The sequence below is a fragment of the Bos taurus genome, chromosome 9, assembly GCF_002263795.3.
Source record: "Bos taurus isolate L1 Dominette 01449 registration number 42190680 breed Hereford chromosome 9, ARS-UCD2.0, whole genome shotgun sequence".
Taxonomy (NCBI): domain Eukaryota; kingdom Metazoa; phylum Chordata; class Mammalia; order Artiodactyla; family Bovidae; genus Bos; species Bos taurus.
Window position 1 is genome coordinate 15,283,084 of NC_037336.1, and position 23,363 is coordinate 15,306,446.

A 23,363-nucleotide genomic window follows, 5' to 3' on the forward strand; every position below is an offset into this window, starting at 1 on the left:
GTCTGTTGTGATCTCTCCATTTTCGTTTCTAATTTTATTGATTTGATTTTTCTCCCTTTGTTTTTTGATGAGTCTGGCTAATGGTTTGCCAATTTTATTTATCCTTTCAAAGAACCAGCTTTTGGTTTTGTTGATTTTTGCTATGGTCTCTTTTGTTTCTTTTGCATTTATTTCTGCTCTAATTTTTAAGATTTCTTTCCTTCTACTAACCCTGGGGTTCTTCATTTCTTCCTTTTCTAGTTGCTTTAGGTGTAGAGTTAGGTTATTTATTTGACTTTTTTCTTGTTTCTTGAGGTGTGCCTGTATTGCTATGAACTTTCCCCTTAGGACTGCTTTTACCGTGTCCCACAGGTTTTGGGTTGTTGTGTTTTCATTTTCATTCATTTCTATGCAAATTTTTATTTCTTATTTGATTTCTTCTGTGATTTGTTGGTTATTCAGCAGCATGTTGTTCAGCCTCCATATGTTGGAATTTTTAATAGTTTTTCTCCTGTGTAAATTACTGTGTTTTAAAGACACTTGAAATTATTTTTTCTTGGTTTGTAATTCTACCATTTGGGTGAGAGTTATGCTAATTTATTTATTTAAACTTTTTTTTGTTGCTTTGAGGATATGCTTTTTAAAAAATGTTTTGAATTTAATGTATTTTATAATTATGCAGAAGATGTTTTCATGGTTCCAAAGTCAAATCTGCAAAAGAAGTTTATTCAGAAAAGTCTAACTTTTGTCCTGATTCCCTCTTTTCCCTTCTCTTTTACCCATGGGTAACCTGCTTTAAATATTATATGGCTTAGCCTTCCGTTGTTTTTTTTTTTTAACATTAGAATATGCCACCCTTCTTGAAGAAACCCTCAACATTGTTTGGTATCTTGGTTTTTTACTTGGTAGTGTAGTCTGTAAGATCACTCCATAGCAAAGTATTTTGATATCTTTATCATCTGTTTTATTGCTAGATAGGGGCTTCCCTCATAGCTCAGTTGGCAATGCAGCAGACCCTGGTTTGATTCCTGGGCGGACGCAGAGAAGATCTTCCCGAGGAGATCTGCTGGAGAAGGGATAGGCTCTATAGTATTGCTACTTATTGCTATGTAGTAGTCCAGGGAATAGATGTACTATAGATATACAGATATTAGTTGATAAGCAGAGGTTCTTCTCAGTCTAGGTTTTTGATTTGGGAGGTTTGGCTTGGCTGGTAAAGAATCCGCCTGCAATGCAGGAGACCTGGGTTCAGTCCCCGAGTTGGGAAGATCCCCTGAAGAAGGGAAAGGCTACCCACTCTAGCATTCTGGCCTGGAGAATTCCATGGGCTTTATAGTCCATGGAGTTGCAAAGAATCAGACACAACTGAGCCACTTTCACTTTTTTTTTTCTTGCAGATACCCTGCCCCCCCTTTTTAAATAAAGTATTTGCGTTGTTACACATTTTTGAGGATGTACATGTTGATATTTTAAAAATAAAACTTACATGACACTGTGTATCCTGTGATCTCTAAAGATAGTTCAGATCTGATATTCATCATCATCTGTTTTAAAAATACATGTACAACAACATTGCAAATCAACTATATTTCAGTTTTAAAAAACTTTAAAAATATGTATGCCATCTCCTCTTTTAACAGTTGGAAAATTCATATTGTGCATTTTTCTCTCAGTCTTAGTTGAGGCCCATAGGATCTTTGGTCTTCAGTGCTGCATGCTGGATCTTTAGTTGTGGCGTGTGAACTCTTGGTTGCAGCGTGGGGGATCTTGTTCCCTGACCACGGGTTAAACCTGGGCTCCCTGAGTTGTGAGCGTGGAGTCTTAGCCACTAGACCACCAGGGAAGTCCCTATATATATATTTTAACTTCACATGATATATTTTTATGCAATTGAAAATATTTTAATTACTCTATCATACTTTATAGATATATGTTTATTGAATAAAAAGATATATACATTTATTGAAATTTAATATTTAGTGATCTTGCCACTAAAAGTTGTTAAATATTTTTTTTACTGAATTAAATGATTTATAATTACTAATAAACATGTAATTTATAATTGTTAAATCTATTGAGTAGAGTTATATTGGAAATATATTTCTTAAAATTGATGGCGTTGCTATTTTCTTTCCTTATTCATTTAGTTTATGTATCCATAAATATTAATTGCTATGCTGTAACTTCCAACAGTAATTTTAAGTTTTTTTAGATATGAGTGCTGAGAAATCTTGGTCACATAATAGATGGATATAGTGATAATTGCTATAGCATTTATCACTCAGTTCTTTCCTTTTGATTTAAATGGCAGAAATCACATAGTAGAAGCTTCCTTGTGGTCCAGTCCTTCCAATGCAGGGATTCCGGTTCAGTCCCCAGTTGGGAAACTAAGACCCCACATGATGTGGGGCAGCTAACTAAGCCTGTGTGATGCAACAGAAAGCTTGTGTCATAACTACTGAGCCTTAGTGCTCCAGAGGCTGCCAGTTCCAGGATTCTACTGGAATCCTGTGCACTGCAGTGAAGAACCAGTGCAGCCAAAAAAAAAAGAAATCACATAGCAATGTAATGTAAGTTTGAAAGCTTAACATAATTTGTAATCCAGTCTTTAGATTTGTTGTCTTTCTGAATTTGGGGGAAATATATTAAAAAGACTTTATCAGTACTTAATGTGTCGGACACGACTGAGTGACTTCACTTTCACTTTTCACTTTCCTGCATTGGAGAAGGAAATGGCAACCCACTCCAGTGTTCTTGCCTGGAGAATCCCAGGGACGGGGGAGCCTGGTAGGCTTCCGTCTATGGGGTCGCACAGAGTCGGACACGACTGAAGTGACTTAGCAGCAGCAGCAGTAGTTATACTTGTTACTTCCTTTTGTTTTAACCAGATGATTTCAGAAATAACTGAAAATACTGAAATCTTGCTCGTTATTAATTGGCCTTTGCCCATATGGTTTGTAAAATATTTTGTTTTTGTATATTTTCTTAAATTTTGGAACTGCATATTTAGTTCATGTGATCTGTGGAAAATGCTTTCACATCACTTACTTGACAAGGCCATCAGTTAAATCAGATATATTATTGATAAATAAGTAGATTTTTTTTCAAATATGCATGTTTTTATTTCAAATATACATGTTAATTTCCCTCCTTATGATGACATTTTACCATGGAATTCTAGTAGCAAAATACAGCCTTGATTTTGACCTGAATTTTTCTCCCAAATCAAAATCACTGCTTGTAATAAATGTGTGCAAATTTAAATTTTTTTGCGGGGGAGGAGGGCTTTCTTTTCATTGTTCTCACATGATTTTTTTCCTTGGGGCAATGCTTTTCTTGATACTAACTAAAGTAGAGATATAAAGTCATTAAATGAAAGTTTTCATCACTTTTGCTTTTCCATTTTGTGTTATATTAAATAGTTATTTTAAGAAAATCCTAAGTTGGTCCAGAATACTGTTTTTAACTATAGGTTCAATTTTAACAGAAATATATATAAAACAGGGAAAGATAGGAAACTCTACTAAGTGCCAAAAGAGGTTCCAGATACCAGTATTTACAAATGTTCTTTTCATGAGGTTTTTAGACTCTTAATACAGTAAGAATTATGTCTTTGGTAAAGTGGAAGAAGTTTACTGTGAAAGTGAAGATGGGAAAGGAGATATTACATGATGCCTTTTCTACAGATGGGTTTTAAATCAATTTTAAGAAAGTGTTAAAGTGGTTGTTGTTCAGTCAGTAAGTCATATCCAAACTTTTTTGCCACCCTATGGACTGGAGCATGCCAGGCTTCCCTGCCCTCCACTATCTCCTGGAGTTTGCTTAAATTCATTGAGTGACGCCATCTGACCATCTTATCCTCTGTTGCTGCCTTTGCCTTCAATCTTACCCAGCATCAGGGTCTTTTTCAGTGTGTCAGCTCTTTGTATTAGGCTGCTGAAGTATTGGAGCTTCAGCTTCAGCATCAATCGTTTCAATGAATATTCAGGACTGATTTCCTTTAGAATTGACTGGTTTGATCTTGCTGTCCAGGGGATTCTCAAGAGTCTTCTGCAGTACCACAGTTAAAAAGCAGCAGTTGTTTGGCGCTCAGCCTTCTTTATGGTCCAGGTCTCACATCTGTATATGACTACTGGAAAAACCATAGCTTTGACTATATGGACCTTTGTTGGCAAAGTGATGTCTCTGCTTTTTAATATGCTGTCTAGGTTTGCATCGCTTTCCTTCCAAGGAGCAAGCATCTTTTAATTTCATAGCTGCAGTTACCGTTTACAGTTATTTTGGAGCCCATGAAAATAAAATCTGTCACTATTTCCACTTTTTCTCCTTCTATTTTCCATGAAGTGATGGGATTGGATGCCATGATCTTCGTTTTTTGAATGTTGAGTTTTAAGCTAGCTTTTTCACTCTGCTCTTTCATTAAGAGGCTCTTTAGTTCTTCTTCTCTTTCTGCCATAAGGGTGATGTCCTCTGCATATCTAGGGTTATTGATATTTCTTCTGGCAATCTTGATTCCAGCTTGTGCTTCATCCAGTCTGGCATTTCGCATGATATGCTCTGCATATAAATTAAATAAGCAAGGTGACAACATACAGCCTTGTCATACTCCTTTCCAAATTTGGAACCAGTCCATTATTATTCCATGTCCAGTTCTAACTGTTGCTTCTTGATCTACATACAGGTTTCTCAGGAGACAGATAAGGTGGTCTGGTACTCCCATCTCTTTGAGAATTTTCCAGTTTGTTTGATCCACAGAGTCAAAGGCTTTAGTGTAGTCAGTGAAGCAGAAGTAGATGTTTTTCTTTCTCTGTACACCAATGGATGCTGGCAGTTTAATTTCTGGTTTCTCTGCTCTTGTAAACCCATCTTGTAGAATTTCTCAGTTCATGTACTGCTGAAGCCTTGCTTGAAGGATTTGAGCATTACCTTGCTAGTATGTGAAATGAGCGCAGTTGTACAGTAGGAGTTGATTTTCTTAAAATGATCCATATCTGTTGGTCCCTTAGAAAGTCTTTGTGTAAAAGAGTCTCTTTAATAGTGTGGGTAATATATAGGTCCTTATGGGTCATTAGTTTAAACTAATGTAGCCCCTTTACTGTATTTGAAAATGAGTGTAGAATTAGGAGAAAGCCTTTATTTTGGCTCAAAGTGTTTTAGTATTCTTCCCCTTCTCTTTCACAGAATAATCTTTTTGCCTTTGCGTTCCTGCAGTTTCATTGTGCCTCTTTATATAAAGGATGCATGTTTTTTATTAATTCTGAAAAAATTTTGGTCATTATCTAGATATTGCCTTTCCTCATTTTTTCTGGAACTAATTTTATTAGGTATTATTAGACCATCTTTCTTTTATGCCCTTTAATGTATATTTTATGTGTAAAAGAAAAAGGATAAAGGGCCAAAAAAAAAATCATTCCTATACCATATTCCATATAGTTTCCTCAGTTGTGTCCTCCAGTTCACTTTTATCTTCAGCTATACCTAATCTGCTGTTTAGTCATTCATTTCTTTTTCTTTTTTTAAAAACAATTTAAATATAATTTGTAGAACTTTTGGTTCTCTTTTAAAATTTTATGTTTTTCATAGTGCCTTGTTCTTTCTGTACTGTTTGTTTCCATTTCAATTTTAAGAATTTCAGAACCTTTAACATATATTTTTAATGTCTTTAATCATTTAATAGATTCCTTTATACTGTCTTATTTTCTGATACTCTTAGATGCTAAATTACCTGAATACTTTTTTGTTTTTAATTGTCGTCGTGATGTGCGGTAAGCTTGGGAGGAAGATACACATGTTGGTAATTTGCACATTTAGCAGTCCCAGTGAAATAATCATGTCACAAAATAGTATTGTTAACAGTGTTCTAGATAGTAGAGAGCAAAACAGACAAGTTTCTTATTCCGGTGGAGCTTATATTCTGGTAACTGGCTGCTTATTAGTTATTAATGATTAATGTTAAAATATAAGGATTAGTAGACCAAGACTCACAGGCCAAATCTGGCCCACAGCCTATGGTCTATGAATTAGAGTACGTGTGTGTGTGTTCAGTTGGTCAGTTGTGTCTCACTCTTTGCAACCCTGTTGACCGTAACTTGCCAGACTCTAATGTCCATGGAATTTCCCACGCAAGAATACTGGAGTGGGTTGCCGTTTCCTCCTCTAGGGGATCTTCCTGAACCAGGGGTCAAACCTGGGTCTCCCACATTGCAGACAGATTCTTTACCACTGAGCCATCAGGGAAGCCCATATTAAAGTAGTTAGAATATCAGGTTTTAGGTCTGCGTATGACGGATGGTTGTGAGAATTCTGAGACTTTGTAATCCACCTAGGGCTTTTCATGTGGACTCTTTGCGACCTGTGAACTGTAGCCCGCTAGCCTCCTCTGTCCATGGGATTCTCCAGGCAAAAATACTGAAGTGGGTTGCCATGCTCTCCTTCAGGGGATCTTACAGACCCAGGAATCAAACCCATGTCTCTTACCATCTCTGCATTAGCAAGTGGGTTCTTTGCTACTACTGCCACGTGGAAACTGAGAGTTAGAGGGGAAGGAAGATTAAAAGTTTTGGGGGGGCCTTTAGACTGAATTGGGGCTTTCCTCATAGCTCAGTTGGTGAAGAATCCTCCTGCAATGCACGAGACCCTGGTTCGATTCCTGGCTCGGGAAGATCCCCTGGAGAAGGGCTAGACTACCCACTCCAGTATTCTGGCCTGGAGAATTCCATGGACTGTATAGTATAGTCCGTGGGGTTGCAGAGTCACACAGGACTGAGCAACTTTCACTTTCACTTTTAGACTGAATAATAGTAGCACTCTAATCCATGAGATGGTCATAAATGGCTCGAACTTTACTTGTTTACAACTTTCTCCCAATAATTTGATGTAGATTACCAAAAATACAAATAAAATGAAAGAAAATAAAAATTATTTATTACATAAAGAAAAGTAGATGTGCCATGCATCTGAAATAATTTATATGTTGTATTTTAATTCAACAGATAGCTCTAAATTTTCTGGCAGCTTTAATTCTATACTGTAGGTTTGTAACTGCATGAGAAGAGAATCTTTTACAAATTTCAGTTCAATTCAGTTCAGTCGCTCAGTCGTGTCTGACTCTTTGCGACCCCATAAATTGCAGCACGCCAGGCCTCCCTGTCCATCACCAACTCCCGGAGTTCACTCAGACTCAACGTCCATCGAGTCAGTGATGCCATCCAGCCGTCTCATCCTCTGTTGTCCCCTTCTCCTCCTGCCCCCATTCCCTCCCAGCATCAGTCTTTTCCAATGAGTCAACTCTTTGCATGAGGTGGCCAAAGTACTGGAGTTTCAGCTTTAGCATCATTCCTTCCAAAGAAATCCCAGGGCTGATCTCCTTCAGAATGGACTGGTTGGATCTCCTTGCTGTCCAAGGGACTCTCAAGAATCTTCTCCAACACCACAGTTCAAAAGCATCAGTTCTTCGGCACTCAGCCTTCTTCACAGTCCAACTCTCACATCCATACATGACCACAGGAAAAACCATAGCCTTGACTAGGCAGACCTTTGTTGGCAAAGTAATGTCTCTGCTTTTGAGTATGCTATCTAGGTTGGACATAACTTTCCTTCCAAGGAGTAAGCGTCTTTTAATTTCATGGCTGCAGTCACCATCTGCAGTGATTTTGGAGCCCCAGAAAATAAAGTCTGACACTGTTTCCACTGTTGCCCTGTCTATTTGCCATGACGTGATGGGACCGGATGCCATGATCTTCGTCTTCTGAATGTTGAGCTTTAAGCCAACTTTTTCACTCTCCACTTTTACTTTCATCAAGAGGCTTTTTAGTTCCTCTTCACTTTCTGCCATAAGGGTGGTGTCATCTGCATATCTGAGGTTATTGGTATTTCTCCCACCAGTCTTGATCCAGCTTGTGCTTCTTCCAGCACAGTGTTTCTCATGATGTACTCTGCCTGTGATTCTCCTATGGGGTGACATTCCCCCTGCCCCCACCCCCTGCAAGCTACTTTCTAAGTGTAACAGATAGTAAGGGCCCTTTTCTAAGGCAATTTAACAATGCACTAGATGTTTTTCATGAGTTATCTGCAAAACTGAAAGTACTATTTGTCTTACTGCTGACTGTATATAGCTTTTGATAGTAACCTATTGGTAGCAGAATTGAGAAATTTAAGAATTTGTCTTATGCAAATCTTGCTTTAATGATGAACTTTGAGTTGTCTATTGCTATGCCTAAATATTTTCTTAAAAAGGAAATTTGAAAATGTGTTAGCACTTAGTCGGGAAATATGGTTGAATTTGCTGAGTTAAGTGCCTGTATATTGAGTAAGATAATTTTTTATCTTAGGATTAGCTTTCTACATTCATTAACATATAAAGAAATTTTTATTCCTTTGATTTTGAGATTTACGATTTTGAGTGTTAACTTGGAATAACATAGTTTGGGTTTATCTCTTCTGGTGAAGAATTAATATCTATAATTATATTTCCATAATTTATAGTATTTATATTTCTGCAAAATGAAGTGAAGTGAAAGTTGCTTAGTCGTGTCTGACTCTTTGTGACCCCATGGACTGTAGCCTGCCAGGCTCCTCTGTCCATGGGATTCTCCAGGCAACAATACTGGAGAGGGTAGCCATTCCCTTCTCCAGGGGATCTTCCAACCCAGGAATCAAACCCAGGTCTCCTGCATTGCAGGCAGATTCTTTACCATCTGAGCCACTAGGGAAGCCCACATTTCTGCAAGTAACACTATAAAAAATTCCTTACATGCAGTGCAGTATGGGAAAGCATAGGGTTTGTTGTCAGGTCAATACTTTGTTCAAATCCATTTAACTAGTTTAGACAAGTTACTTTGCTTTCTAAGCTCAGTAATCTTTCATAATCTAGGAACAGAGTTCCCATAAAGTTTAAGTGATACGTGGTGAAGAGATTTTGTTGGAGAAAGAGAAAGAGAACTGAAGTGGGAAATCAAATCTGAGCATATTAATCCTGTCATTCAGTTCCGTAGTGTCAAGTAATTTGCCTGATGTTTTAGGTGTAGCTTCTGAATCCCAGTCTGAAGAACTACTGAAATGTATAAAATATGCAGATGAAGTGAGATATTGAGTATATAGTAATTATCATAATGCTGTCTATGTGTGCGTGTGCTCAGTTGTGTCTGACTCTTTGAGACCCTGTGGGCTGTAGCTCGGAAGGTTCCTCTGTCCACGGGATTATCCCAGGAAGAATTCTGGAGTGGGTTACCATTTCCCGCTCCAAGGGATCTTCCTGAACCCAGGGATTGAACCCATGTCTCCTCAGTCTCCTGCATTCGCAGGCAGATTATTTACCACTGAGCCACCACCTCGGAAGCCAAATGCCATAAGCAGTCATTTATTTGTTGTAATTATCCATATATGGAGGGGTGAAATTAAATGGTTAGTCCTAATGGAAATGTCTCAGAATTTTTTTTGGCATGTGCACACTGCTGTATTTATTTTTGGCTGTGCTGGGTCTTCATTGCTGCACAGGGCCTTTCTTTAGTTGCAGTGAGTGAGGCCACTCTTCATTGTGGTGCACAGGCTTGTCATTGCGGTGACGTCTCTAGTTGCGGAGCACAGGCTCTAGGCACACAGATCCGGTAGTTGCAGCACATAGGCTTAGTAGTTGCCACTGCTCTAGGGCCTGCAGGCTTCAGCATTTGTGGCTCAGAGGCTCGTTAGCTGTGTAGTCCCCTTTTCAGCACTATCTGTGAAACCTGGGGACTTGTTAGAAATGCACATTCTCTGGCTCATCCCAAATTACTGAATCAGAATAAACTGTAAGAGTTGGACACAGCAGTTTGTTTTAACAAACCATCCAGGTAATTGGCTAAAGCCATTGTCCTTGTACAGTGATAACTTACTGCTGTATTTGGCTGTCCTGTCCTACAGGTGCATCGAGGCCTGTTACGCAGGGGAAATGTTTATATTTTACTCTCAGGAAAGAGCTATCTTAAGATGCTCCACCCTCATCCCTTTTATTTTTCTCATAATTTTCTCAAATAACTTTGGTGATGCTGAAATGAAAAGGAAATGATATGATAAATACCCATGTTCCTACATATTTGTGTTGTGCTTAAGGGAAAAAAAAGTACTATAGTTGAAATACTCTTAAGTCTGTGCCACTGCCACCCCTTTCCCCCATTTCCAATAGCTGGTATATTTTTACTACTTTTTTTAATAAATGGATTTTCAAATACTTGTTGATAAATTATCTTATTTTGTCACTTATTGACTCTAACATCTATGGATCTTTTTACAGTTAAATCGTCAATCTGAAATTGTTGCTACTAGTTCTGTTGATCCCTGGAAGACATGTGCAAGACGAAACAAGACCGAAAGTTTAAAACCTTTGAAAGGCAACGCAATTGGACTTAACATGTTGAGCAACAATAAGAAATTGAGGTATAGGCACTTTACTGTACATCCCTACAGAAAAGATAAACGGTTTGACAGCAGAAACTAATTGGCCACGTTTGGTCAATTGGCCCAACCTGTACCTTTTGTTTTTAGAATGGCCCTAATGTGTGAATTCTTTGCTTTGAATTTTGGGACTAGGATGGATTGCAGTGATTTCTTGGTTTGGAATAAAAATATTGAAAGGAAAATTTTGGTGCACAAGGATTTCATGAAATGAACTTGCTTTCAAACAGTAAAATCTTGGTCATAAAATTAAAAGTCAAGTCTTCATTGGAAAGTACTTACCAGGATTATCTCAGTGTTGTTGTTGTCAGTCACTAAGTTATGTCCAACACTTTGCCACCCCGTGGACTACAGATTGCCACGCTTCCCTGTCCTTCACCATCTCCTGGAGTTTGCTCACACTCATGTCCATTGAGTCAATGATCCCATCCATTCCTCTCATCCTCTGTTGCCCCCTTCTCCTCCTGCCTTCAGTCTTTCCTAGCATCAGGGTCTTTTCCAGTGAGTTGGCTCCTCTTGTCAAGTGGCCAAAGTATTGGAGCTTCAGCATCAGTCCTTCCAGTGAATTTTCAGAGTTGATTTCCTTTAGGATTGACTGGTTTGATCTCCTTGCTGTCTGAGGGGCTCTTATTTATACTTCCTTATTTTCCCTTGTATTTGGAAGGATTCCATATATAAAACAGATAAATTCCATTTTTGTTTTGAAGAATGCAAATATTTTTTCCCAAATAGTTATCTATTAATTTTGCTTGTACAGTCCTTCATTGACCTGAAAGCTTTCATCTTCATATGAACAAATCAACTTTTACCTTCTGATTCATGCTATTTGGATCTTCTAAAAAAAATAACTCCTCACTCTTAAGTCATAAAGATACTTGCTGCTGCTGCTGCTGCTGCTAAGTCGCTTCAGTCCGACTCTGTTTGACCCCATAGGCAACAGCCCATCAGGCTCCGCCGCCCCTGGGATTCTTCAGGCAAGAACACTGGAGTGGGTTGCCATTTCCTTCTCCAGTGCATGAAAGTGGAAAGTGAAAAGTGAAAGTGAAGTCACTCAGTTGTGTCCAACTCTCAGTGATCCCATGGACTGCAGCCTACCAGGCTCCTCCATCCATGGGATTTTCCAGGCAAGAGTACTGGAGTGGGGTGCCATCTCCTTCTCCGATAAAGATACTTAAGTATACATAAAGATCAGTCAGTCAGTTCAGTCGCTCAGTCATGTCCGACTCTTTGTGACCCCATGGAGTACAGCATGCCAGGCCTCCCTGTCCATCTCCAACTCCTGTCTTTACTCAAACTCATGTCCATTGAGTCGGTGATGGCATCCAACCATCTCAACCTCTATCATCCCCTTCTCCTCCCGCCTTCAATCTTTCCCAACATCAGGGTCTTTTCCAGTGAGTTAATTCTTTGCATCAGGTGGCCAAAGTATTGGAGTGTCAGCTTCAGCATCAGTCCTTCCAATGAATATTCAGGACTGATTTGTTTTAGGATTGACTGATTGGATCTCCTTACAGTCCAAGGGACTCTCAAGAGTCTTCTCCAATACCACAGTTCAAAAGCATCAGTTCTTCAGCACTCAGCCTTCTTTATGGTCCAACTCTCACATCCATACATGACTACTGGAAAAACCATAGCTTTGACTATATGAGCCTTTGTCAGTGACGTGACATCTCTGCTTTTTAATATGCTGTCTAAATTTGCCGTAGCTTTTCTTCCAAGGAGCAAGCATCTTTTAATTTCATTGCTAGTGTCACCATCCACAGTGATTTTGGAACCCAAGAAAATAAAGTCTGGGCTGTTTCCCTTTCTTCCCCCATCTATTTGCCATGAAGTGATGGGAGCAGATGCCATAATCTTAATTTTCTGAACATTGAGTTTTAAGCCAGCTTTTCACCCTCCTCTTTCACCTTCATCAAGAGTCTCTTTCATTCCTCTTTGCTTTCTGCCATTAGGGTGGTGTCTGAGGTTACTGATATTTCTCCCAACAATGTTGATTCCAACTTGTGCTTTCATCCAGCTCAGCATTTCGCTTGATGGACTCTGCATTTACGTTAAATAAGCAGGGTGACAATACACAGCCTTGACGTATTCCTTTGCCAATTTTGAACCAGTCCATTGTTCCATGTCTGGTTGTATCTGTTGTTCCTTGACCTGCATACAGGTTTCTCAGGAGGTAGATAGGTCTGATATTCCTATCTCTTGACAAATTTTCCACAGTTTGTTGTGATCCACACAGTCAAAGTTTTAGAGTAGTCAATGAAGCAGAAGTAGGTGTTTCTCCAAAATTTTCTTGCTTTTTCTGTGATCCAACGGATGTCGGCAGTTTGTGATCTCTGGTTCCTCTGCCTTTTTTACATCCAGCTTGTACATCTGGAAGTTCTTGGTTCACGTACTGTTGAAGCCTAGCTTGAAGGATTTTTAGCCTTACCTTGCTAGTGTGTGAAACGAGTGCAGTTGTATGGTAGTTTGAACATTCTTTGGTATTGCCCTTCTTTGGAATCGGAATAAAATTGACCTTTTCCAGTCCTGTGGCCACTGCTGAGTTTTCCAAATTTGCTGGCATGTTGAGTGCAGCACTTCCATAGCATCATCTTTAAGGATTTGAAATAGCTCAACTGGAATTCTGTCATCTCCAGTAGCTTTGTTCATAGTAATGCTTCCTAAGGCTCACTTGATTTTTACACTCCTGGATGTCTGGCTCTAGGTGAGCGATCTCACCATCATGCTTATCTTGGTTATTAAGACCTATATTGTTGCCACTTCTTCTTAGTCTTAATCTCTTCTGCTTCTGTTCCGTTTCTGTCCTTTATTGAGCCCATCTTTGCATGAACTGTTCCTTTGGTATCTCTAATTTTCTTGAAAACATCTCTAGTCTTTCTCATTCTATTGTTTTCCTCTGTTTCTTTGCATTGTTCACTTAAGAAGGCTTTCTTATCTCTCCTTGCTATCCTTTGGAACTCTGCATTCAGTTGGGTATATCTTTTCCTTCATTTTTTGCCTTTTTCTTCTCCTTTCTCATGTATTTGTAAGGCCTCCTCAGAAAACCATCTTGTCTTCTTGTATTTCCCTTTTGTGGGCATGGTTCTGGTTGCCACAGTGTTATTAACCTCTGTCCATAGTTCTTAAGGTCCTCTATCAGATCTAATTCTGTTGAATCTGTTTGTCACTTCCACTGTGTAACCGTAAGGGATTTGACTTAGATCATACATGAATGACCTAGTGGTTTTCTCTATCTACTTTCTTTAAGTCTGAATTTTGCAATAAAGGAGCGCATGATCTGAGCCACAGTCAGCTCCAGATCTTGTTTTTGCTGACTGTTAGGTAGAGTTTCTCGATCTTCGGCTACAAAGAATAAAATCAGTCTGATTTTGGTATTGACCATCTGGTGATGTCCATGTGTAGAGTCTCCTTTTGTGTTGTTTGAAGAGTATGTTTGCTATGACCAGTGAGTTCTCTTGGCAAAACTCTCAGTGAGGCACTCCTTTTATTTTCTTTCTTTCTTTTTTTTCCTTAAGATTTCTTATTCTGCTTTTCTTCTAGATATCATTCATCTTTCCTGGTTGTTGTCATAGTGAACCACTGTTACTGATATGATTGGTCTATTGCATATCCCAGAAATAGGATTGAAATCACTGTTTTATTTTTACTTTCTTAGTTTATAAGTCATTTGAGAAACATAAAGGCTAACTAATTTTCAAGTCAGTGGAGAGTCAAAAGTAGAATTTAGCACTTTTAATTTTTTTAATAATTGACACTTATTATTATTTTGGCACATAAGGAAGCTTTGTATAGCTTTTTTTTCCTCAATAGATATTCCTAAATAGAGAATAAGAAGAAATATATCTGGATTAATTTACAGGAAATATTACAGTGTGAAATATATGTTTAGGATTCCTCATTTCTGTTCTAATGTTCTACTCTTTACCTTCTTTAATAAACTGGATTGGAAACATTTTGGAGACAAATTCAGAAAGTGGAAACTATTGGAAAACTTAACATGGGCAGTGGGTTTATGTATAAAAAAGTTCTTATAAGTGATTAAGTTTTTTGTGTGTGTCCTCAGATTTTAAAGGATGTATTTTTCTTATGTATATATAATTTTTCCCTGTTTAATTTATTCTTTGTTTCTTGACTCTGCAGTGAAAATACACAAAATACATCATTATGCTCTGGAAGTGTAAGACGTTTTCCTCATGCTAATGCACAGATAGCAATAGTAAAAACAGCAGCCCAAAGGTAAGGATTCTAATTACCATTGTTTAGTATATAGTCCATGAGGTCGCTCAGAGTCGGACATGACTGAGCGACTTCACTTTGACTTTTCACTTTCATGCATTGGAGAAGGCAATGGCAACCCACTCCAGTGTTCTTGCCTGGAGAATCCCAGGGACAGGGGAGCTTGGTGGGCTGCCGTCTATGGGGTCTCACAGAGTCGGACACGACTGAAGTGACTTAGCAGCAGGAGCAGTATATACTTATCATCCTCTTTAATAAGAGTTGGTCACTGCCTTTTTTTTTTAAAAGAACCTTTTTTCTTACTTTCTAGAATTTCACTATGTTTCCATTGTCTCTAAAGAGATACTCATGTTTCTGATATAATTCATACCCTACAATTTTTTTATTTTATACCTACTTTTAAATAAATTGCAGTCTGTAAACAGACATTTTAAGTAAAAGCCATTCTGTTGGATTATATTCCTGTTAAATTAAGCTGATTTTTACATTTAACAGAGAGGTCTTCAGCTGGTACTTTAGTTCTGATGAGTAAAACTATAGTTATTACTTTACTTTCTTTGTAAGGTTTATAAGGTTTCATAGTATCAAAGTAAATCACATTGTTTTAAACGAGATATTTCTGTGTTTTCATAAATATGACTGTTCTCATTGATCATGAAAGTCCTACTTGAATCTTGAAATAGTTCAAGGGATAGTGTGATAGTTGATGTTCTTAAATGCTTTTGAGGTTTTTCATAACCATTTTTGGATGGTAATGAAGTTTCAGTTGAATTTCAGTTCTTAGTCAATTTCAGCCAACAAAAAATTTTTTAGGCTCCAACAATTACAAAATAATTTATCTCTTTATTTCTTGCATTTTGAATAGTTGCATTACATTTTTATAGCTAGTAAAAGTTAAAGGTTTTTTTTAATATGTGCTAGATGTTCATTTTAAAATATGTACTAGATGTTTTTCTTCAGTCTTTAGACTGCTGATCTAGACTGCTCTTCATTGAGAAAATGTGTCCTGACTCTTAGCCTTGCTGTATTTGCTATAACACAGAGTTTCAACTTAAAAACCTTAAGTTTTTCTCATACTTTAGCACAATAAGAAAATCTTTTCTTTGCCTAAATATTTTTCATAGTTTTACTGTAAGATGTTTTAGAAATTCAGCTAAAAAAATGGGCAAATTACTATACATACCAAAAAATTGACTTGCCTTACACATCAAGCTCTGTGGCCTACACATAGCACAACATGAGAAGAAACAATGAAAGCAAAGTAATTAAGGGGAAGGAAGAAGTTTAGAAGGATAGACGCACTGTTTCTCATATACTGATCACATTGATACAATTCATCACTAAGAAAAACCTACTTTCTATTCTGAAAATGAGGTGTAAGTTGAAATACTAATTTATAATCAAGTGATATATTCTACAACCAAGATTATTACTGGTTTAGAAGTTAACTAGTAGTTCAGAATTATTTACACTATGCCTTATTCTCCCCATTTCGCCTTTCTTCATTGGTAATGTTAAAAATTAATTTCAGTTTGGGAATTGGCTTGTGTTTTTTTTTTAATTCTGTGTCATGGCACCTCATACCTTGCCATGTATAAGGTATACATTACGCCTCTGTATAAAAAATTAGTTTCTGTTAATAGGAGTGGTATGTATTAGTAAAATAATGTTTCTTAGAAAAATAAAAAACGATTTCAAATGTATTTAAAAAACAATCCTGAGTGAAAATACAAGTGAAGGACAAGTAGGGGCCTTAAGGGAAACCGTGAAGTGTCATGTCTACAGGACAGATTCTCCTTAGGTTTGTCTCTCATAGAATAAATATTTCTTAGTGCTACTGCAGTGTGACTGTCATTAAAAAGATTATGACTTGCAAACACTAGTCATTGAGAGTTTTCCCAATTTCCTTCCTTCAAAAGTTTTGAGTGATTTTATGCTACATACCTATGGCTCAGTGGGTAAAGAATCCACCTGCAGTGCAGGAGACACAGGAGGCGCAGGTTCATTCCCTGGGTTGGGAAGATCCCCTGGAGGAGGAAATGGCAACCCACTCCAGTATTCTTGCCTGGAAAATCCCATGGACAGAGGAGCCTGGTGGGCTAGTGTCCAAAGTGTTGCAAAGAGTGGAACATGATTAAGCATGCAGAATGCTACATACATGTACCTACATACATAGGTACAGAGTAGTCAAAGATGAGTATCACAGTTTTTTCCTTGAAACTCAAGTTTGGTTAGGGTAGAAGACAGAGTAACAAGTAAGCAAATGTTTACCTGGTGAGTACAGTAGCAGTATGCAAAGTATGTGTAGTACAAAGCAGTGAAAAATGCACAAAGGAAGTATTAAAGAAGCTTTTGAGTGTTTTAGCCTTAAGAGAACACTCCATGGGGTAGGAACCACATCTTCAATGGGCATGAAAAAAACCTTCACCCAAGATGATAGCTAGCAAACTTTTGGTTTTAATTAGTGTAGTGTTGGCACAATTGTCAGGCCTCAGATGTGTAAAAGCACACTGGCTTTTATGGTTTCACCTAATTTTTCTTATTTTCTCACCTCTGCATTTGAAATTAAAGGCAGTGTTACTAGTTGGTGATTCACACACATAATCCATGCCTCCTGGGGTGAGTGGTGTACCTTGTCTTTTAAGTAAATCAGACCTGCATTTTGTATAGTTTGTAAGATATTGAAATAAGTACATCACACCTTTTTAATCTAAAAGAAAGGAGTGTTAAAGTATCAAATCAGATTAACTACGATTTGGAGGATATTATGGGTACAGTCTGGTTTCTTACTGCTATTCCAAATGTTAATTCATATTTAAAAGGTAGGTTGTTTATATACTAATAGTGATGGAGATAGTATAGAAAAAAATGAAATGCAGAAAATTAAAAATCTTTATAACTGTACCATTTCCACTCCTAACTTTAACTAGACTTGGAAAAAGAACTTATTTATTGATTTATGTTTTATTTACATTTTCGCCTTTTTTTAATTTTTATTTAAGGCTAGGTAGAAAGACTTAAAAGGACTCTAGAGGAACATGAATGTTTACAAAAGCATATATAATTCATAAATAGGAAAATGGGCTCCTGGAATAAGCAAGATTTCATTATTAATGAAAAGTACCACTTTGACCAAAAGGAAGTCAAAAATCAAATCATAGATACCAGAATCAATCAGCTTGTTTTCTTTTTAAATTTTAAGAGCAGAAGTAGTCCAAAAGGAACATTAAATCAACAGTTTTACGAAGTCTTACATTACCAATAATGGCTTCCTGTCTCATTTTTTAAAAGCTTTATTCCTTCTTTTATTCTTGCTCTCTCTCTTTCTTTGAATATATAAGCTCTTCTAGGGCAGGGCTTGATAATAAACACATATTGAGGTGAGGAGTATTGGAAAACTACCATAACTCATACTTAAATATCATAGAAAATGCATTTTTTTCAAGTGTAAGAGACGTGAACATGAATGTATGTATTTTGGGGTTTTATTTTCTTCGTAACTCCTTTGGTTTATTGGAAAGAACCAAGCCCGTTTCTACTGTGTCTTCTACCTTTCTGTCTGTGGTACTAAACTCTTTTCACAACAGTGAGAACTCTGGGCACAACAGTGTAGAGTAGGAAATGACTAGATTAGGTATTAATGCCTCAGTTTTGGTTTTCATTTTACTTTTCTTAAAAATGTAACACCATAAGAAATAAATACATAAGGACAGACAGATTGAGCTTTTATGTTTATATTTTGTTTCACTTTAATAGGTTTATGATAGATAATTTTCCTTCATTTTTCTGTCATTTGTCCAATATAAATTTATCTTATACAGATTATCACATTTTTTAAATAACAAAAGTAAAATTTCAAATATGGTATTCATATAAGTTTGTAATACTTCTTTTCCTTATCATTAAAAAATTTTTTTAAAGAGATAAATGTTTCTTTTCAATGTTGTTTATGTAAAACCAACTTACCATATTATTTTTTCTTAATTTGCCAGGACTGAATGGATAATTTACTTGTATGCTTCACATGATAGGAATTCAGGAGTTAATATAGGGACTCAGAGATTTTTATTAACTATGTTTTGCTTACAGTTCTGAATATTTATTTTTCTTTGTAATAGGAATAATTGCAGAATGTGACTCTTTCTTATTCTAAATTGAGGGTTTTATAAAAACCCTTGAGTAATTGATGTTGATAGCTTTTTAAATTTTCCATGAACTGTGGAAAAGGGTGGACCTTTTATACTTTGGACTTTTGAATAGAGGCCATGATTTTAAGTCCCAGGATTTTTTCTAGTGTCTCCAGCCATATATTTGTATTTAATATAAAGCTTTTGTGGAAAAGTGTCAACCTTAAATTTTTATTTTTGATTTTTTTTGGCTCAGAAGCAAATACAGTTGGACTTCTGTATCTGGAGGTTGCACATCTGTGGATACAACCAACCACAGATTAAAAAATATTCAAGGAAAAAATTCCAGAAAGTTCCAGAAACCAAAACTTGAATTTGCTCGTGCTTGCAACTGTTTATATAACATTTACATTGTATTAGGCACTATAAGTAATTTAGAAATGATTTGCTGTATATGGGAGGAAATACCATACCCTTTTATGTAAGGGACATGAGTACCCACTGTTTTGGTATCTGCATGGGGTCCTAGAACCCATCCCGTACAGATAACCAAGGGACTGCTGTAATCGCTCCTGATAACGGAATTGGGACCTCTAAAAATTGTATAGCTTTTAGAAAATTGTATTGTTCCTTGGAGACTATTGTTGTAACCACTCTAAATAACACATGTCCTAAAATGTTGTATCGTTAAATAAAGCTCTTTCAAGAATTTTTTGACCTTTATACATCCTTTTTTCTTCTTTAAATATGTTTAGATATAAATTAGTTTCTGTACTGACAAAAATTGAAAACCAATTTACATATCTGAGAGGATTGAAAGCACTAGTATATAACATATGTGATGTATTTAAAACAAGTAAATCATAGTTTTGCCTTATTGACTGCACTTACTAAAACTATAGTGATATATCAAAATGAGGTCTTGCCTCTTACGTTTTTTTTCTTTTTCATGTTTTAAGCAGTCTGGACCAAAAGGAAAGGTAAGCTTAATATTGATGAAATTAGAGCATGGATACAACAATAAAATATCATATTATTTATATGCTTTGAAAAATCACTGAATTCGAGTTCATCATTAAGCTTATTAATTATTTTAATAAAAGGAAACATAGCACAACGTGATATTTGATTTACGTGAGTAATATTTCACCATAATTCTCAACATACATTTTCCCATGAATGATTATTATTTATTTATACTGATGTGTAACTACTTTAAATAAAGTATTTCAGGATCTTAGTAGTAAAATTATTTTCAGTTACATAATATAAATATTTCTTGTTGTATTTTACTGATAATATTTTTGCTTAATACTTTATTAGAGTGAGGTGAAAAATTGAATAGAATACCTTAAGCTTGGAGTTAAAACTCTATTCTGACCCAAAATTTTGTGACAGAATTTTATGATCCTTCTTTGTTCCCTTTGTAATAATTCTAGCAGACACATCATCCTTTAGCAGAAATGTTGAATAATGTAACGTAAATAACATAGAAACAAGTCTTTAAGAACACATTTCTTTGAATAGTGAAATGATTGTAGTTGTTTTGAAGCAAATACCCTTAAGAATAGCTCTCTCCTCAATGTGTATATGTGGAAATTTTTGTGCATGTGCGTATCTTTTTGTCTTGCTTCCCTGAATCTCAGGAACCTTTTATGAATTCTCCCCTCCCAAAACAGGTAAACAACGCTTGTATTAAGACAATACTTTTGTGTCATTGGTGACAGTCAAAAGAAGGGACATTCTATACTTTGATTTAATTGTGTGACTTTGACTCTATACTTTTGTTTAAAGGTGTAGAGGAAGCAAAGAGGACAACTTACAGTGTTTTATAGAATGCTATATATTCCATCTTACTTCATGAACACCAAGTTTCTGAGCTATAAGGTGATTCTGTCAGCAAAAGATTTAGGCATATTATTTTATAATTCTGAAATACCTCACAGTTCTTATATGTTTTAAATGAATGGGTTGTGCAGATATTTTATTACTTATATCCTGGAAAACAAAATTTATTCTTCTATTTCTCTTTGAGTAAATTATTATTTCTTGTCAGATATAGATTTTATGTCTTTTAAATTTTTAACTCATAAATGACTCATTTTGGAGAGAAGACCATTAATAAGATTTTTTAATAAAATTGCTGAAGAATATACATTAAATAACTATACAGTCACACATGAACCAGACTGTTGTTTTATAGAAATAAACATTCCTTCCTGTGTGTTATAGTAGATAAAATGCAGGTATTGTTATATTATCAGAATAGTATAGAGCTTAGAGTATTCTCTTTCTCCCAATAGCCTTGGAGAGTTAAACTGACTTTTTTCCCCCACTGTTTTGGCTTCTTAGGCATATTTCTGTTGTGGAAATTTATTCACTGATACATTCAGCAAATGTTTTAGTGACTCTATGTGCCAAGGCACTCTTCTAGGAGCAGACAGAAATCCCTACCCTCTTGGAGCTTGTAGTCTTGTTGGAATAAAACTGGAATAGGAATCAAAAGGTATAGAATTAAGTAACCAGTGTTACCATATAACTTACTCTAAAATGGGAATAATGATATTTGCCCAATTTTGAAGGAGATTTGTGAAGAACAAATGAGATAATAATTTGAAAGTGACATATATTCTGTAAAGTTTGAAATATCTGTAATAGATACTGAAATTCTTTGTCTTTTGTACCAACATTACAGTCAGGGACTAGCATAAAGCAGCAGGTATTTATAAAATACGTAAATACACTGGAGTGCTTTATTTAGCACCTTTGTTACTGTTAGCTTCAATTTAGTCCATTAATCCTTTGGATTCTTACCTAAAATTATTTTATCTTTGTCAGAGTTAAGCTGAGAAATTTTCTGTCAGTAGATTTTACTCTGGAACTATTTTTGACATAAGCCTTTTCCCCTCTCTTCTTACAAGCAAAGTCACATCTTTTTTTCTGACCTTTGAAGAGCAATAGAAAATTTTTTATCCTTATCCCTTAACATATGAAGGACTAAAAATCTCTGAACTAAATGATTGCTTTACAAGAGGATAGCTTATGTAATAAATTGAAAGATAGGAAGTTGTGGAAGGTTAAACTATATACTGGGCACAATGAGGTATATTTTAGGTTTAAAACCAAGCTGGAATAAATAATAAATCATTTTAAGGTCCAGAGCTTTCAAACTTAAAAAAATTGCTCCCATTTTTCTTTGTTGTAAGTGACATTGATGACTTAAGTGACTTCTTTTCTGACTCTTGGACAGTGGGTTATGAATACAGTGTACGTGCTGGCACCAGCAGCCTGGGATACTTAATCTGGTATTAGAACTGTTCTTTCCCCCCTCTTTAAATAGACTGTGACCCATTATGAAATGAGCACATAGTAATTTCAAAAGTTTTAAAAATATTTTATTATAAATAGTATGTTCATATTATACAGAATTTTGAAATAACAGAAAGGTACAAAGGTGAAAAGAATGTAGTGAAAGAATATATGTGAAACACTAGACATGTTTACTTAAATATGGGGTATGTTTGAAAAGACAACTGTTATAATGAAATATTTTATAATACATCATTAGCATCTTTATACATTTCTTTTACAATGTATTTTCCTCTGTCCTTTATATCTAACAGGGGGGTCATAGTAAAAATACAGCTGCATATTCTGAATTTTGGCTTCTAAAAATGAATTTTAATGATCACAGAATAGCTTGTCCTGCAGATATACATAATTTATTTACCCATTAGCCCATGTCTGGTTGTTTTTCACTGTTACATATGACACATTGATGAACAACTTTGTATATAAATTTCTAAATATGTCTCTTAAGATAAATCTCTAGGAAGGATTCTTTATAAATATTTTTAATGTTCTTGATAGGTACTTCCAAACTGTTTTGCAGACAGGTAGTACCAATTTATATTAGCTGTATAAAATACTATCTTGATATCTGAGAAATGAGTATAGCAAGATACTGGATTGTAAGACTAATAGTAATTAAGTTTTTTTAATTCACTCATCAATTGAAGTATATATTGAAAAGATCAAAATTTCATTCATAGTAGAAACTAAAATATTCAATAATAAAATTAATGATGTATAGCTCCCTTATAAATATACCTAAAGAACCCTGATTTGAGGCATATATTTGGTTTCCTGGTTGGTTATTTGATAGAGTTGCTCCTTAAGATAAATTTAATGGAGTTTTAGTTAGAAATCCTGTTGACTTTGTTACTTTAGGAAATTTGACCAATTGACTCAAGTTTGTTTCGAAGAGTAAATATTGGAGAAGAGCAACAGTCTTAATTTTGTAAAAAGAGTAAATGAGGGAAGAGAAGAATGACATGCCTTGCCACATAATAAAGCATACTGTGAGGAAAACAGTGGTTGAATATGGAAACGTTAGAAAAGGTCTAAAAAGGAAGAAGGACAGTAAACAGACTAGAGAATCCAGGTGTGGTGAACTTCCGGCTAGCCTGTCTAATCAATAAATGTTTAGTTTACCATGCCTGAATTATATTATTTTCACATAGGCTAATATTTTGAATTCCTTTATGGTGGCTGCATGGTAGCCAATGGTTCAGTTTTGACATTGTCATCCTT

General features: G+C 35.9%; 1 protein-coding gene across 10 annotated transcripts in view; it reads left to right on the forward strand.

Annotated features, from left to right (window-relative positions):
- SENP6 (SUMO specific peptidase 6) overlaps positions 1-23,363 on the forward strand; it is a 143,644-nt gene that overhangs the window by 40,920 nt on the left and 79,361 nt on the right. For 3 of the 10 annotated variants that reach the window (XM_005210668.5, XM_005210671.5, NM_001192790.4), the window contains exons 4-6: positions 10,247-10,389; positions 14,548-14,643; positions 19,730-19,750. In XM_005210668.5, coding sequence (XP_005210725.1) covers positions 10,247-10,389; positions 14,548-14,643; positions 19,730-19,750 — 260 coding nt within the window. Of the gene's footprint in view, positions 1-10,246; positions 10,390-14,547; positions 14,644-19,729; positions 19,751-23,363 lie in introns of those variants that run through there. The other 7 variants (XM_059889766.1, XM_024996715.2, XM_059889767.1 and 4 more) reach the window with 4 other exon arrangements.